The following is a 17,642-nucleotide window of genomic DNA, read 5'->3' as shown; positions in this document are numbered from 1 at the left end:
GCTCTTTCCCCCCCCCCCGGCGCGGCTTTGGGAGCCGTTCACTGGTGTGACGATGAGCCAGAAGGGACGTGGCTGCCTCGGCCAGCCAGCAGCTGCGGGGTCCTGGGAGATCAGTGCAGAAGCCACTTCTACTTCCCCAGCGGCAGGACTGTATCTCACTGCCACAGCATCCCTTCTCCCCCGCGTGCATCCTGCACTAACTGGGGCCATTGCCCCAGTGGCTTCCAGGCGAAAGGGCTCTGCCCTCAGACTTTGGGAAAAATCTTCACACAGGCCAATTCTCACCGACAGCAGTAGCCCGACACTATTTTCGGAGGACCGCGGACCGGCAACAAAATCGAAGGCCTGCGTAACCTCCCAGCACTCGGCATGAAACGGGAAAGCAGTCAGGGAGACAAAAGGCAGCGTAAGACGACAGAAAACTAATGTTGTCTGAGCCGAGTCAGCTAAGGGAAGCCGCCAACGCAATGTAGTCCCGAGCAGCCTGTATCTTCCTTCACCGCTGTCCTGCGAGTTAGAGCCTTGTTAAAATATCAGAAACACAAAGCCTGGAAGAGAACCTGCAAGGCTCCTATCCTGGGGGAAAGAGGGAGGCATGAAAAAAAGACACGACACTGACACTTCTTATTCTTCAGAGGGTTCTGGGAAGATCTCCATCCTGCTGCTATTCTCAGGAAAAAAAAAAAACATTCATTCTTTTCTGTAAGGAACAGAGTATCCCAAGCCTTTTATGCAGCACCAGACCAAACGTGGGTGGAATGCATAACCAGAACAGATGGGGTATACCCAGGAGGGCACTGTTAAGGTAGGAGGCAGACAGCTACAGCTCAGACCAGGACCTTAGCACCAGGAGAGGACAAAAGGAGCTACTGAACACGGCAGGAAAGACTGCGGGACGTGACACAGAGCAGCGTGAGAAGCTGGTGAAAGCTACAGAGAGTACTGTTGGTGGACAGACAGATTTCACCGGTGGTTAAGGGGCAGCGATGTGAGAGATGACCCAGATGCAGAGCTAATCAGATGGGAGTGTTGTGGCTCTTCTGGGGACAGAGGTCTTGCAGAGGCAGCAGTGCCCAGGTAACCACACCAGTGACTCGGGGCACAGCCAGAATTACCTCTTCAGTATCAGAAATAACAAATTCGAGTACAGATGTAGCGAAACTGGGACCAGCGAGGAAAAACTAATCAGGGGCAGGTTGTTTATTAAGGCAGAGACAAGGGCAGAGAAAGGGAGGGACCAAGATGGCCGAGGATGAACAAGCACGGGAAAACAAAGACTCTGCGTGTGTGTGATACGAGTCACGCGTAAGCAAGCCGCTGGTGCGTATACTCGCCTGCTCGAGCCCCGGCCCTGCCTGCCACAGTCTGTGCTACCTCCATATTCAACTCGGTGCCTGTTTTCCCGAGTAGGTCACTAGCAAACCTCAGGCAGGACTGGACGGCGTTTAGAACATGAGGTCGGTGTGCCAGCAAGCTGGTCAGACTGGGCCCAGTGGCCAACTAATGGACAGATGAAACATCTACAGCCAGTTACTAAAGGGTGTGGGGGGTGTGTGTGTATGCACACATGTGCACTTATTGCCACACGTGAGCTTCAATTCTGATCAGTCAACCCAGGTGGAACAGCAATCACCCACGTTGGCCAAGCCTGTGAGCGGTTTGTGTTCACGTGTGTCACCGGTAAAGGCACTGCGCGGTCTGTGCAGCCACCCACGCCTGTACGCTCTGCTTGTGAACGCGCGCGTGTCTGTGTGTACCTACGCCTCTGCAATAGGATATCTCTTCTGCGACTCTAATACCCGCTCAGCCTCACCACTGGCTGGACCTACGATGGGGAAAAGCAGCAAGCAGAACAAGAGGTGAAGTCTTCTGGGCGTTAAAAATGCAAAAGATTTTACCTCCCTTAACAGTTGCTATTGGTGCTAAACTGCCTGTGCCGGGGAACTAAAGAACGCGTAAGCAAGCCGCTGGTGCGTATACTCGCCTGCTCGAGCCCCGGACCTGCCTGCCACAGTCTGTGCTACCTCCATATTCAACTCGGTGCCTGTTTTCCCGAGTAGGTCACTAGCAAACCTCAGGCAGGACTGGACGGCGTTTAGAACATGAGGTCGGTGTGCCAGCAAGCTGGTCAGACTGGGCCCAGTGGCCAACTAATGGACAGATGAAACATCTACAGCCAGTTACTAAAGGGTGTGGGGGGTGTGTGTGTATGCACACATGTGCACTTATTGCCACACGTGAGCTTCAATTCTGATCAGTCAACCCAGGTGGAACAGCAATCACCCACGTTGGCCAAGCCTGTGAGCGGTTTGTGTTCACGTGTGTCACCGGTAAAGGCACTGCGCGGTCTGTGCAGCCACCCACGCCTGTACGCTCTGCTTGTGAACGCGCGCGTGTCTGTGTGTACCTACACCTCTGCAATAGGATATCTCTTCTGCGACTCTAATACCCGCTCAGCCTCACCACTGGCTGGACCTACGATGGGGAAAAGCAGCAAGCAGAACAAGAGGTGAAGTCTTCTGGGCGTTAAAAATGCAAAAGATTTTACCTCCCTTAACAGTTGCTATTGGTGCTAAACCGCCTGTGCCGGGGAACTAAAGAACTGAAGGGAAAGGAAGAATGAAACAGAGGTTTATTTCACAGAATCCCAGAACCACTGAAGAGGTGACACAAAGAGACCTGTGGAGCTTGTCGCTCAAAGCACGGCCAACTACAGCAGGCTGCTTTGGACTGTTCCCGCTTGGTATCACCGTGGAGGGAGACTCCACAGTCTCTCTGGGCAACCTGTTCCAGCATTCAATAGCTTTTACAGTAAAAAAAAAAAAGTTGTTTGCATATTTAAGTGGAATTTCCCATTTCAGTTTGTGCCCGTTACCTCTTATTCTGCCACTGGATACCACTGAGAAAACTGTAGCTATGCCTTCTTTACTGCTTCCTACCTGGCATTTATACGCCTTGACAAGAACCCCCGAGCCTTCCCTTCTCCAGTCCCAGGGCTCCCAGTCTCTCCTCGTGTGTTGGATGCCTTTAATCATCCTTGTGGCCCTTCGCTGGACTCTCTCCAGTCAGCTGGCCCCCAGCCTGTGCTAGTGCACGGGGTTATTCCTCCCCGGGGCAGCACTTGGCGTTTCCCTTTGCTGAACTTCACAAAGGTTCCCGTCTGCCCAGTCCTCCGGTGTGCTGAGGTCCCCCTGAACTGCCAGTACTGGCCAGTACGCTGACTGGAGCGGCTACTAAATAGGTAAGTTTGACCAAGGGATAAGGAGAGCGAAGTCCTGTTCTGGGTGAGAAACCACTACTGAAAAAAAGCACACCTAATTTTCAGAAGCAGCCAAAATTATCAATGGGTGAGAAAGGATCAGTGCAAAGAACCCGGACTAGAAAACAGGACAAAGAGCAAAACAAGAGTAATGGAGAAGCAACAGCCTGAACAAAGACGATTGTGAAAAAAGGTGACAGAGTAAATAGAACGCGGGTAAAAATGACAGTTAATTCTTCAAAGAAATTATTTGTTTTCAGCAAATTGCTGGGAGACACTGATGAGACTGACAGCACGGTACCCACAGCTCTGGGTTCTCTCTCCCCTGTGACAATCGGGAAAAACAAACGGTGCCCAGACACACAGAGACATCAAAGTCCTCTTACGTGAAACCTAGATCGGCGAACTCCGTCTGGTTATTCCCCACGCAAAAAAGATAACACAGACAGGACTGAGAAAAGGCACAAAGTGTTTTCACAGATGAAGAACGCTGACAAACAGTTCTGTTGTCCAAGACAGGCCTTTTTCACAGCCCCACTGCCAGCAGAAGGCGCAGGGAACAAGACACCATTTTCAGCAGCCTGTGACAAATATTACCCTTTGTGTGCGATTAAAAGCAAATCCCCCCTGACTACACAACGTACCGATTACTACGAGGGATCTAATCTCCTTACCTGGGATTCAGTGAGGTATCCGGCGTCATGCCCCTGATCAAGACCGGTCTTTACAACCTAGTCAAAGAAGAACAATAAAGATACGCCGCTGTTAAGTCATGCGTGCCAACTGCTACGCTTTAACGAGAGCCGTTGTTTAGCTGCCCCTCCCCAATACTCAAGGCACACTTCAGACTCTCTGGGTCCTGTCCACGCTGTTCAAAACACAGCTATGAATCACCTCGTCCTTCCAGCACAGAACAGCTACGACGGCAAGGAATTTTCTATCAGGTTAATTTTTTTTTTTTACACATAACTTGTGGTTTCAGGAATTGTTTTCAGTAGGACTGTGCTCCTGTAATGCCGCTGCTCTCAGAATCAGAGGTGGGGCGTTCCCGGGTTTTAGAGAAGTCTTCGCAACAACTCAAATAGCGAAAAGTCACTTTAAGGATTCAACCACAGACAGTGTCTGTAAGTAATGCAATGCCTGTGTAACTCAGGGGAATAACTTGTAAAGTATTGCGTGGCCAGTGCTATGAAAACAGCAATTTATATTTTCCTGGCTTCAAGCAGGTTAACCCAACTCTTTCGAAACTGTACAGGAAACCTGGAAAAACTGCAGCTGAAAGTTTCACTGACAAAGTATTCCAGGTAAGCCTATCCTTGACTGGGATTCTTGAGCTTGCCCTTACTGGTTACCAGTATCACAAAAACTGGTGATCATATTCTGGGAAGCTATTCCGCCTTTTACCGCGCTTGCTCGATACACCACACAGCTAGCACTCAGCAAGGCTGCCTTTCTGTGAAGACCAGGGCGTATGGCTTGACCCAGAGGAAGGAACCACCTTCCCTCTGTCCGTTGCCGCGTTATCCCACAGATCCACCTCCACGGTCGTTTCTTGGGCCTCGCAGCGGTGGTTACCTCAATGATCTTTAGTGGAGCAGGGTAGAGTCCTTTGGTTTGCTTCTGAACTTTGCCCTCCACTGTCTTGTAGACTTGCTGCCTCACGAAAGGAAGAGCCATAGCATAGTCTGTTATCTCTGCAAGATGGGACAAAACACGTCTCAGCACAGTGCTATATGCACAACCAGTCTTTAAATGATTAACCGGAAAGATAAAGTGTATAGGTCTGAATATCTGCAATAGAAACATGCACCTCAAACTCAGCTAGCCACAAGTAGCATGGTCTGCTCAGAAGAGCACCTATGCCTTGTTCCACAGATGAGTCCGTACCCTCCTAATCCAACTGGCGACACCGAGCTCTGCGGAGTAGAACTCACACAGAGATGTCATCAATTTGGGGCTCCGCAACTGCATGAGGGCACTGCTAAAGGGGATCAGCGCAGAGCAGACCCACAGAGCTGTTATGCCCACAGACTTACTCTGTATTAGCCCTTTCGACCTTTTGGCAGACACAGTTCTGTTGGCCAGTCCTCTGGCAAAGCCAATGGCTACCTCCTCCAAGTACTCAATCGTTCGTGCTTCTGGAGTCTTCACACCTGGCCCTGTGAACACAAGAGAAGTCTTGAGGAAATGCAGCAGAAGTTATCATAGAATGGTTTGGGTGGGAAGGGACCGTTAAAGCCCATCCAGTCCAACCCCCCTGCCCTGGGCAAGGACACCTCCCCCCAGCCCAGGTTGCTCCAAGCCCCGTCCAACCTGGCCTTGAACACCTCCAGGGATGGGGCAGCCACAGCTTCTCGGGGCAACCTGCCCCAGGGGATCACCGCCCGCACAGGGAAACATTTCTTCCTCATATCTCATCTCAATCTACCCTCTTCCAGTGTCAAACCATTCCCCCTCGTCTCACGGCTCCCCTCCCTGACCCAGAGCTGAAACCCCCCAACTCTCCCAGCCTGTCCTCCCAGCAGAGGGGCTCCAGCCCTCCCAGCATCTTGGTGGCCTCCTCTGGCTCCGCTCCAACAGGTCCATGTCCTTCTTATCTTGGTGGCCCCCGAGCTGGAGGCAGCACTGCAGGGGGGTCTCCCCAGAGCAGAGCGCAGCAGAGGGGCACAATCCCCCCTCGCCCTGCTGGCCACGCTGCTGGGGATGCAGCCTGGGATGCCGGGGGCTCGCTGGGCTCCAGCGCACGTTGCCAGCTCCTGGCCAGCCACATCCACTGATGGAGTCACTCCATCACAGAAGGCCCCTGTGCTGTCAGCCAGGACCTGCCCTTGGTGAAGCCATGCTGGCTGTCTTGTATCACCTCTCTGTCCTCCATGTGCCTTAGCATAGCTTCCAGGAGGATCTGTTCCATGACCTTCCCAGGCAGACAGGTCAGGCTGACAAGTCGGTAGTCCCCAGCGTCCTCCTTTCTACCCTTTTTAAAAACGGGTGCAATGTTTCCCTTTTTCCAGTCACCGAGGACTTCTCCTGACTGCCGTGGCTTTTCAAATACCACGGCGAGTGGCTTGGAAACTACATTATCACTGATGGATGATGATGCAGAGAAGCAAGGATGAGACAGCAACATCTTCCTTTGAATTGCTACCACGCTATTCCCTGCCGCCTCTTTGACTTCTCTTGATTATGAACAACGAGGGAAAGGCTCAACAGACAACTACGTGAAGGCCCCAAGGCATTTAATATCCACAGCATTATGCAGAAACGCCAAAACGCCAGCTCCCAATGGGAGCAGAGAGCAGTATGCCACTTAAAACATCAACACCACTTTCACGGAGCCACGGGATAGCTTTGGCTGGAAGGGACGCCATCCGGTCTGACCCACTGCTCAAAGCACAGCCAAGATCAAAGTTAAATCCAACTCTGGAATTAGATCAGGCTGCTTAGGGACATGTTCTGCCAGTCTCAGAACACCTCCAAGGATGGAGGTCCCATCACCTCTCTGTTTCAGCGCCTGACCATCTTTTTGCAAATTGTGCCCTTTAGCCCTCACCCCCTCACCTTGCAGAACTGCAGGCACCCCTGTATCTCAACACAACCCGTGTTCCGCCTGCCCTCCCTCTTGTTGCACCTCTCCTTGCTTATGTGGAACGGTGAGTCTGCACAGGTAAGTCATACCAACACTGCTGCTATTAAATACATAAGGCAAGTTATGAAGTGCTGCGTCCTCGAAAATTACTTGTACTGGAGCTGATGTCCAATGAAACCTCCACCTTTGACCTCAGTGCAGGTCATTCTCCCCCTCTACTCGGCACTGCTGAGGCCACAACTGGAATGCTGTGTCCAGTTTTGGGCTCCCCAGTTCAAGAGGGACAGGGAACTGCTGGAGAGGGTCCAGCGAAGGGCAACCAAGATGACTGAGGGACTGGAGCATCTCCCGTGTGAGGAGAGGCTGAGAGCGCTGGGACTCTTTAGCCTGGAGAGGAGAAGGCTGAGGGGAGACCTTATTATGGCATACACGTATCTAAAGGGGGGGTTGGAGGAGGATGGAGCCAGACTCTTCTCGGTGGTTCCCAGGGACAGGACGAGGGGCGATGGGCACAAGTTGGAAGAGAGGAAGTTCCGTTCCAACAGACGGAAACCCTTCTTTAGGGTTGGGGTGACAGAGCAGTGGCACAGGCTGCCCAGGGAGGGGGTGGAGTCCCCTTCTCTGGAGGTTTTCAAGACCCGCCTGGATGCAGTCCTGAGGGATGTGCTCTGGGCAGTCCTGCTTTAGCAGGGGAGTGGGGCTGGGTGGTCTCGAGAGGTCCCTTCCAACTCGGAAGATTCTGTGATTCTGTGAAGTCTCTCCGTTGGTTTCGCTAACACCACACACAGCCACCCCCAGCCAGGCTCCAGGCAGTGTGCCATCCATCTTCTGGCCCACCTGTGCTAACTTAAAGCTGTCCCACAAACAACGAAGCAAGCCACCACAAAATGAGTTTTAGCAATCTCTGGGGGTGGGCTGCACAACTTCCAAGCACAGGACTTGTATCTGCAGTACAGGAGGATGGAGTGCAGGGCTGAAAAAGCAGTTGTGTAAAGGTGCTGGAGGCAAATACAACGAGTCATTACTGAAAGAGCAATGCCCAGCAATTCTGCACAGGGCCACCAGCTAAACGTGCAGCCTTGGGGCTGCCTCTGGACTAGCACAACGAACCTGCTGAGGTTACAACTTGTATCCTTACGGCTGGCCAACCTCATTAACCTTCGCTATAAACTGCTCCAACCGCACCCAGATGCTGCACAGAGTCCTCAGAGCTAAGAAAACACCACAGTAGACACTTAAAGAACAAAAACAAAAGAGAGAACCCCTCCTCTTTCACCTCCCCACTACTCTCTCCCTCCACCAAAAGCTGAGGTCTTCAACTCTAAGGTTTCACCTCTCTTTGCGTAAAATCTTGAGAGCGTACTCTCAGCAGAGCCTGATGCCGCTGCCTGCTGGAGGGTCTCTCAGCAAGAAGCATGTACACTTTGACCAGATCATGAACGCTCACTGTTAGGAAGTCTCACTCGTGCCCTGGCAGCATGTTGGAGCTATTTTAGGGAAAACTGTCCAAAGAAAGCAACGTATTTCATTTTACAGGCAGCTCAGAAAACTTAACACAGAGCTGCTGCATAATGTACATTTTGGCAATGCCCAGTGGGTTTTAGAGAATTTATTGGCAATTTGAGAGCATTTGGGATTTCTGAGCTCAAACCTTACCAGCTTCCAAATTCTCTTCCCACCACTTCAAGGCTGACACCTTTCAGCTTTAGTGACCTGATGTGCTACATGACGTGAACACCCGATTTCCCCTTTCCATTACCTTGGGTGTTCAATGCCAACAAGCACTGGACTTTGACGCTACAGCTGAAGAAAAGCTGTTTGTTTGTAAGTCTGAGCTATAAGAACTATTCAGGCAAGGTGGTCAAACCCGCATATGTGGGTTTACTTTCCTTGAGGTTACCTCCCAACAATTTGTAGTGCCCTAACCCAGGAGCTCCAAGCTGTCGACTCACATCTGCTTTCTTATATAAAAGGCACACGCCAGAATTAGATCTGGGCACAGTAGTAAATAGATCGAGAGAATGCTGTAGAGCTCTCTACTGAAGGAGCGCTGATTGCACCCCATGAAATTGCCTCCTGATTAATGCTGTCTCCCTCCTTCAAAGCTTTCTATAATCAGTTAAAGCATCACCCCAGTTAAAGCTGCTTTCCCCCAGATATTGAGAATGAAAATGAGAATACTCAGCAGAAGGCCTTCTGGCACTGGCTGCTATTTGAATGAACAAGGAATGCCTCGAATGCTTGCATAGAATTTGGGGTTTTGTGTTCCTCCTATGAGCTTATCTGGTCTGAGCCAGATTCCACACAGCTCTTCAGAAAGTTCAGGTTTCCTTTAAGCGAGCCACTGTAACCGTTGGTATAAAAAGCCATGTTTGCTGGCTCTTAAAAGCCAACTCACATTTAAGCAAGTATACAGTGGGAAAGTTTATTCAGGCAATTTTAACTCAGTGGTTACCACTGACCTGTTTTATACGCGAGAATACAATTAAGGATATCTCATCCAGCTGAACACTGGCACCTGAGGCAGAACTGACACAGGCCCTTCCCTTGCACTTCTCAGGGTAGGCAGCAGCATATTTTCTTTTTGTTTATTTTATTTTCTTCAAATTCGGGAGCTAAGGGCCACCAGGGTACTCTGGCCACGCTATGCCTGGGGAAAACAAAGCTCAGCACAGGGCAACTGGGTGGCAGTACCAGCTGGCACAGTGGTTTCCATTCTAACTCCTGGCTGCTCACACCTTTCAGGGGCGGCTGCGGAGGATTTGCCCCTCCATTTAGTCACCTTCCAAGAAAGCCCCCCCCTAGTGAAAGAGCAGCAGAAGCAAGAAATTATTCACTAGCCCACGCAGCACTTGGAAGTGCAATTTGGTCTGCGGTTCGCAAGGATTTCTGCATCCAACTGAAGTCAGTTGGCAATTCAGAGCGCCGAAGCTGTGGGGTTGGCTTCTTCTCAAGATCTTGTCACAAAGATTAACATCTGCAGGCTGCATAAACGTAGACATCGGTCACCTATTCTCCTTTCATTATGGGTTGCAACCTGTCCCTCTGACATGATAAATGAGGAATGCAGGTTCTTATCTGTATAATTAGCTTATGCAAGAGAGCCAGCAGGCCTGCCCTCTACGCTAACCTTTCCCAATCCACTTAGCTCTAGCAGGAGCCCGACATTTCAAGGTCCCCGTGTACATGCCTCCAAGGTGGGAATGGAGACTGCACTGCAGAGCACGGTAAGGACTCTGCAGTCCTTATGCTTTGCCCCTACCAGACCGCTGACTGCATCAATGGCTTCTCCACCCATTTCAGCAAGGCGGAGGGGTTAAGTGACAGGCAGCGGATCAAGCAACTGCGAGGCGTCATGTCTGACCTAGTGGGTCCACCAGCTGGTCAACCAGACCCATCTTCTTTGCTCTGTCAGCGCGGATGTTCCTTCCAGTCAGCATCATATCAAAGGCAGCAGGAAGTCCCACCTGGAAGGGCAGAGAGGGGATTTCAGAATGGGAGCACGGCGTGCAGCAGAAGGGGCTATCGAGTAAAGTTTTTCTCCTCCTTACCATCTTGGGCAGCCTCTGAGTACCCCCTGCCCCTGGCAGGAGACCCAGCAACACTTCAGGCGTTCCCAGGACTGTTTTCTTGTCCTTTGTCGCTATTCTGTAGTGACAGGCAATGGCAACCTTAAAAAAGGAAGAGAAAACTAAAGATTTCCCTGCAAAAGGCCACAGAAAGACCGGACATCCATCACAAAAGTTTTTCCTACACGCTGTTCCCGACCCTACCCCAATTCCCTAATTCAACTGCCCAAATTCCCTCTGTGCTCACTGATGGCTTCTTCCAGCAAGAGAAGGGCACACAGGCAGGTCACAGCAAGCAGCAATGACACAAACATGAAACTACCAAACTGAGCCAAGCTATTTTAAAATATCTCGTCTGGACCATCGAGGGCCAAATTCAGTCACTACGCTGAGACCATGGTCCCATTTGCAGATCAGCCGCGACACTTGGTTTATCACTGGGTCACCAAGTTCAAATCTGTTACCACAGTGCTTGTAAAAAGTTGTGACTGCTTGAGAAATCAGCACACCACTGAAGAGACTCCATTCCCACAAGGTTATTCGGTTTCAGTGACAACTTTGCTCCAGGAATTACCACAGATTCTTTCAGTTTACAAAATCCTAAATGGAGATTACGAAGCAAATACTGCACCCAGCCAAAGCGGCATGCGGCAGAGCAGAGTACGCCGGCCAGGGTGGAGCCTGGCCACGTTCCCCACACTCATCCCTCTCACAACAACTTTTAAAAGAACAGAAGTTGCTGGGATACGAGACTCAGTTCATCTGAAAAGCAGCAATTTCCAGCCTGGACTCTGCCAGTAGCATTTATCCAGATCCAATGCCTGCCGGAAACAGCCGGTTTTCCCTGGGACGCTCATCTAAATATTAGCCTGGCCTACAGAGATCCATATTCGATTGGCTCTCTTTCAACAGAAACAGAGAAATTAGCATGGCAGAGCCCCGAAGCACAACCGAGCCATTAACTTGCCACAAACTCGTTTGAATGGATGTAATGAACCCACGTCAGGTCTCAAATCCCTCTCACACCAAGTAGTCCTGCCGGCATCGTCTGGCTGGTTTAGAGACGCAGCACTATCAACTCCCACTGCTGCTTGTCAGGCCCAGAATCGTTCAGTACCTCCAGTCCTCCTCCCAGGCAGGAGCCACTGATGGCAGCAACTACGGGCTTTGGAGACTGCTCAATTTTTTCTAGCATCTTCTGTCCTTCCTGAGAGAGCTGAGTCACTTCCTGAGAAGTCTTGCAGGCTTCAATCATGCTGCAGGGAGGCAGAAAGGCTGATCAGAATTGGAAAAGCACCGAGAAAACAGCAGTAAAACCCAGAGTGCTTCAAGGAGTTCGTTCCCCTTTTCCCACAAAGCTCCAGTGACTGACAGACAGGCAAGAGCTGTTTAGTCCCCCGGTCTTACACTTACAGACAACACAGGAAGACTACTAAATTCAGTGGGGTAAGTCACTGCGTGGTGACACTGGGCTGCGCCTGCGGGCAGTGAATGAGTTTCCTTGTGTCAGAGCTCTGAATGCCTTCGGGGGAGAGGAGGAAGGGTCATAGGAAGCCTCAAAGCACTTGCCAGGAAGGGCGGAGGGGAGAGCCCAGGATCACTTTTTAGAGGAGCAGATGGCCAGTGCTCTGATGTTGCACTCCGCCAATTAGAGACTCCCTGTGCCAATTATTCTCACGGAGGCTTGCAGCGTTTGCCAGGCAGGCGCAATTCGGGAGGCTCGTGGTGCTGAGACCAGCAGACACCTCTTAAACACAGGTTTGCTCTGCTCTAGCTGCTGCCTCCTTCCCACCACAGCATATATCAAGTATCTGCCCCTGCATAAGGGCAGCCAAAAAACTAACAAGGTTTTGACGGGCCTATTTGTAATTCACCTTCTTTCTTCAGAGCATTCTGTCTTTTTGTGTCTTTAAACCACTATTTCGTCCTGGCCAATGTCAGGACTGGAAGCCAACGGCACTCCGGGTCCCAGTGAGAGCACCCACACGGGTCGTCCCGCACCCTGCAGGAGTCCCCCACGCCGAATCGCCTGGGAGGCAGCTCAGATGCTCCACATGGCCGAGTGCCAAATCCTGCCTAATCGAGGGGCCACGCTGGCAGACTGCCAGGCACTCAAACCCAGCTTAAATGAAGTCCTGCATGTAAATTATCTGCTCTTGTTGTCTCCCAGACCAAAGGACAATGCTCACCCCGGAGCCAGGAAGGGTTTCCTTGGCTGCCACCCCGGCACGCAGGAAGAAGTGACCAAGTGTTACAGCCAAATCGGGTTTAATGTCTTGCCGTGTTCCTCTTGATCAAGGTCCTAACTTCATTTGAGCAAGTTAGGCATCCTGTGCACATGGATTTCATTCCCAGCCTCTGCCTCACCCCTGGGGAGATGTCAGTGGCAAACTGCTCGGACTTCACAGTGCACCAGACCGCTGGCCCTGGATGCTGGACTTCAGAGAAAGCTCCAGCAGCATAACTTCTAACGCCCCCGTACTTACTCGATATCTGCTCCAGCAATGAAAGAGCCTGGCTTTGAAGAGATGAGGACGGCACTTTTGACAGATTCATTGGCCCAGATCTCATTCATGACATCATTAAACTCTGCGTTCAGTTGCTTGGATAGAGTGTTCACCTGAAGGCAGCAAATAAGCATTGTAAATAGGGAGCCCAGCAGACAGCGGAGTTTAACCTCTGACTAAGTACCGGGCTCAGCCATCCTATCATCAGAAAACTCGCACCGAGGACAGACTGACAACAAAAAGCTAAAGCCAATGGTAGGTCTGAATGGATTTTCCAATCTGCGTGAAGCCAGGAGCAGCAGTAGCTCGACAGCATTTCAAGATCTGCTTTCTGCAAAGAAAAGGAAAGGAATTCGCCCAACAGCCAGACCACTACTTGGCATGATTATAATGCTTCTGGGGCACTCAAATTGGGCCCAGATTTCCTATAAAAGTTAGTTCATCTTGTGTCATAATACGGTGAGAAAAAAAACCTCCAAGATGAAACCTTGCAGCAGGTCATCAAGTAATCTGTTATTAAGAAGTTCCTCCTTAACCTCACCAACAGTGGTTTGTGACCTCAAGCACAGATTTCATGAGCTTCTAAGCTTTCTTTTTTTCCCTCTATATAATGGACACTCTCCTTAACCACCTTGAATCCAAGAGCTTAGTAAGATTTAGTGCTACCTTGTGCCAGTGAGAGACAAGTAAGTTTAGTACATACAAAATATTTCCACGAGGCATTTTCAGGTGTCTCATGAAACACCCAAACGCTCGTTCTCCTATTTCGACTGTTCACAACTTTGAAAGGCTGCTGGTTAGGAAAGTTCTTAAGTCTTAAATTAGCACGTTCAATGCTTTGTGCATACAACTGCTATTCCTGCCGTTTCCACTTACACACCTATTAACCACAGGCAGCTAAAACAGTACCTTTGAATTTGGTGTGTTGAAGCGTACAACAGCGACATCTCCTTTGATATCATAGCTAACGTGGGTTCTATCTGGAAACAAAGAGAAATGTGTTATCAGCTTATGCTCAGTGGATTTTAAGAAGGAAAATGAACTCATGTAGAAAGGCTTTACACTTACTCTGAAGCGCAGCGGAGGTGGAGATGTTACAGCAAGCATAACCTAAAGAAAAGATGTTGCAGATGTTAAAGGAATTCTCAGTGGTCTCAGCTTAACTGTCCTTTATGAATGCATTCTCCCATCTCCCCTCATGTGCCGAGTACAGCGTTTTGGAAAATCCCGAGTACGAGCCAGTTCCTTCTCTTACGGCTTGACCTGTGCCACCACCAGAGTTCAGCAGACTCCATGCTATTGAAGTGACCTTCACAGCACAGATTCCACGCCGCAGCTTCCCAAAGCAGCAATGCCAAACTGGGGGCAAAAAGATCAAAGCCTTCTTCCCAAAGAACTGACAAGAGATGAAGCGAGGAGCACACAGGGGTGTTTTGCCTTTAGTATGCACAATTCGACACTGCTTCACACCCTAAACCGGAGACCTTCCTGCACTTCGGAAAGTTTCAAGCCTGCAAGTTAACTTTGCCGGAAATCAAACATAACTGCCCTGGAATATTTCTGTAAAAACATGCTCTTGTGCCAGTGAGAACGTGGCAGAATGGTGCCACCCCCAGTATTACTTCACAGATCACAGGCTTTACATCTGGTGAGCCACAAAAAGAGCACACAAAATATCTATTCTTGCCTCCAGCTATCAACAAAATACTAGATCCATCTCTACTAATTACACATGGAAGCAGCTAGACAAACTTGTCTTGTTTCAAAGCACTCAGAAAACTCAGACCAGGTACGAAGAAGTTCTGTCCACAAGAGAAATGCCACTTTTCTGACTCATAAATCCCACATCTCCTTTTTCTGCTGGAAATTGTAACTGGCCTGATGATCTCTCTACACGAATGAAGCCCAGTTCTACTCAAGCGACCTTGATCTTGACCGAGAGGATCCTCTAACACAGATCTAGGCTGAATCCCTGCCAAAGCTGCTTTAAGTCTGAAATCTAGTAAAAGCGTTACTTCTTAAGCCCCACAGGCACATTTAGCAACTGGAACAGAGCCATTTAGCTAGGGGAGGGTTACTGCTCAACGCTGATAAAATGTTCGGCAATGAAACATTCCCATTCCCAGCAGCAAGAGGGCAGAAAAGCCAGTGCAGGGAAAACAAGCTCAAAACCTCAGCCTGCACCTCACCAAGAGGTGCTTCCCCCTCCCGCGGCCCCGTGACACCGGCTCAGGGCTGCAGCTCCACTGCACTTTGCCCCTCTTTCCACCTTCTCTCTGGTGCTGGCAGCAGGGACTGACCTTTGCGCTCCATTCCCCGAGCCCAGGATACACGGTGCGACGCTGTGGGGATGGAAATTCAGTGTCAGTCTGTCCCGGCAAACAGGTTTCTGTGTGCATGTGTGTGTCATGTGCCCGCGACACCGCAAAGAGTGAACTGGTTTCCACTCCAAAGCTACTTTAAAGTAATTTTTGACTAAGACAATACCCAGCTTGCGATTGCTGTAGCCAATGTTCATTTCCCTAAACTGTTTGTATGCTGAAGTTGGTACTCCTGAACCTAAACGCCAATGCTCATTTCCCACAAAACCGAGCGTGGTCTGACAATCATTTCTCTGCTGACAGATGCTCCTCAGCAAAATATGATGCACTTTTAATGGCATATTTTAACCCGACAAAAGCCACACAGCTCCACTACTTTCAACAGAAGACAAGGACTGAACTATGGTACTGAATTCATTGACTTCGACGCTGTGTTGCTGCACACAGCTAGGCACAGCAGGAAGGAGCATTAGACCAAACAAATCTCAGCTGCAAGGCAAGGGATAATGTTTTCCTTCCACAAGGTAAGCAGCACATCACTCTCCAGCGCTTACCGAGAGCAAGGCACTATGTAGTAAAAACTACATCACATGCAAACCACACAATCTCAATTAAAAGTAAAAAAGGAATGGATTAATTAACTTTGTTCTCCTTCTGTGGTCTAACGTGCTTTCCTCTGTCATAGCAGTTCCCAAACAGACTGCTTCCATGAAAACTTTAAACCTTGAATTCCACTTTGCCTTTCAGTTCTAGCAAAACAAAAGATATGAAGAAGAGGGGAAAAAAAACAATCAAGGGCATGACTGAACAAATCTCACTACATTTTAATATAAACTGTTTTGGGAAAGGTACTGTCATCAGAGTAACAGCTGCTTAATATCTCAGTCAGGTTTCTTCAGTCCGACCGTACTTTATTTTAGAGTCTAGAATACTTGTGGAAAAACAGGTCTAAAACTAAAAGCACATTTACTTGGTCACAGTCACAGCACATCTGTTTTAAGCGTTGATTCATTCAACAGTACAATGGTAACTTGCCAAGATCGGAGCCAGAAAAATCCTCCTTTAAAGTAGCGGAGAAGCAGCAGGCCAGATGTACGCTTCCGCTGTTTCACTAACATTCACTGTAGAATTAAAAGCCCTGAATATCGACTCCGTTCTCACTACTTCACTCACTCCAATTAAAAGACTGTCTAGAGACAGGGACACCGATACTTCAGACAGTTGCTCCCAGGACTTTGCTGAGAACTCAGGCGCAGCAGAGAATGGAGAACACCCCTTTCACACAGCCCAGCCACAACCTCTTTCTCCCCACTTTCTCTTTTCTCTGTCATTTCCTCGCCTGCTTCCATGTCCAGCACTTCCCCTTCCCGCCCTTCCACTCACCCGGACGCGGCATGCCACTTGAAGTGGGAACAGCATCCATGGATGCTTCAGGAGAAAAGCCTTCTTGCAGCTCTGGACCAAGCCAAGCACCAGCAGAGCCCACTGAAGCTCAGGACGATAACCGCCCACACTTTCAGCCCGTACCTGCGAGCTGATGGCACTGAGCACCGAACTATGAGCTGTAAGACGGGTAACTTTTGATAAACGGAGCTTTCCTATCCCCTCTGGGAACCTGCTAGCACACGGCACGCGGCCCAACAGGTAGAGCCAGCTCTCATGCTCACACTGCCTTCTGCAGGCTTTTTGGCCTGCCTTGGCGAGGTTTGCATCTAATTTAACAAATGCTGTGTTACGGCAGAACAACGCTATTAATTACGGCGAGCGACAGCGTCCTCACAGCAGCTCCAGGACTGTTTGTGATGAAGAGTATTGCCAGTTATAACAAGAAATGCAACCAAGGACAGCCTGAGTGATGACCGGAGTTACCACAGTTGTACTCATCATCGATTGCGGCACCCTGCTCCTGGAGCAACCGGCTCACGCGCAATCCCGCTCCAACACTGCACGTAACACAGCCATTAGGTTTAAACGAAACGCTGCTAGATTGCAGCTCAACATTGATACTGGACCCTGAGGTCCTTCGAAGCGCAGAAATAAGAACTGGTTTCCGATGCCTCTGAGCCTTGCCCTTCGGCCTTCCAAGGGGCATATGGTGACTCCTTGCTTCGGCATCTCTGCGAGGAAGCACCACGACCCAGCGCTGCAAACACTGCCCGGCTTGGCAGATCATAGGTGAGCATTAGTCAATGGCCGAGACGCCTGTATACCAAAATAAAGACAGACTGTGGGGCACCTGGAGGCGCAAACACGCCTGGGGGCATTGTCCCCACCCACGCAAAGACACCCCCTTCCCACAGGCACACCTGCACGCCTGGAGGACAGCCCCAGGATCCAGATGGCCAAGGACATGGGGACACCCTCCCCCGGGCACGCACACACGGGCATCGGGGACACACA

At 50.1% G+C, this 17,642-nt stretch overlaps 1 protein-coding gene across 1 annotated transcript in view; it reads right to left on the bottom strand.

Annotated features, from left to right (window-relative positions):
• Positions 1-15,234, bottom strand: part of HADHA (hydroxyacyl-CoA dehydrogenase/3-ketoacyl-CoA thiolase/enoyl-CoA hydratase (trifunctional protein), alpha subunit) — a 27,155-nt gene extending 11,921 nt beyond the window's left edge. The window contains exons 1-10 of the mRNA XM_009890368.1: positions 15,222-15,234; positions 13,990-14,031; positions 13,831-13,901; positions 12,901-13,034; positions 11,532-11,670; positions 10,397-10,516; positions 10,210-10,312; positions 5,296-5,418; positions 4,835-4,953; positions 3,934-3,990 (exon numbers count right to left, since the gene is read on the bottom strand). Coding sequence (XP_009888670.1) covers positions 3,934-3,990; positions 4,835-4,953; positions 5,296-5,418; positions 10,210-10,312; positions 10,397-10,516; positions 11,532-11,670; positions 12,901-13,034; positions 13,831-13,901; positions 13,990-14,031; positions 15,222-15,234 — 921 coding nt within the window. The remainder of the gene's footprint in view (positions 1-3,933; positions 3,991-4,834; positions 4,954-5,295; positions 5,419-10,209; positions 10,313-10,396; positions 10,517-11,531; positions 11,671-12,900; positions 13,035-13,830; positions 13,902-13,989; positions 14,032-15,221) is intronic.
• Positions 15,235-17,642: the final 2,408 nt, after the last annotated feature.

Source organism: Charadrius vociferus, unplaced genomic scaffold, assembly GCF_000708025.1.
Source record: "Charadrius vociferus isolate BGI_N301 unplaced genomic scaffold, ASM70802v2 scaffold647, whole genome shotgun sequence".
Taxonomy (NCBI): Eukaryota; Metazoa; Chordata; class Aves; order Charadriiformes; family Charadriidae; genus Charadrius; species Charadrius vociferus.
This window is presented reverse-complemented; position numbering and strand designations above follow the sequence as displayed.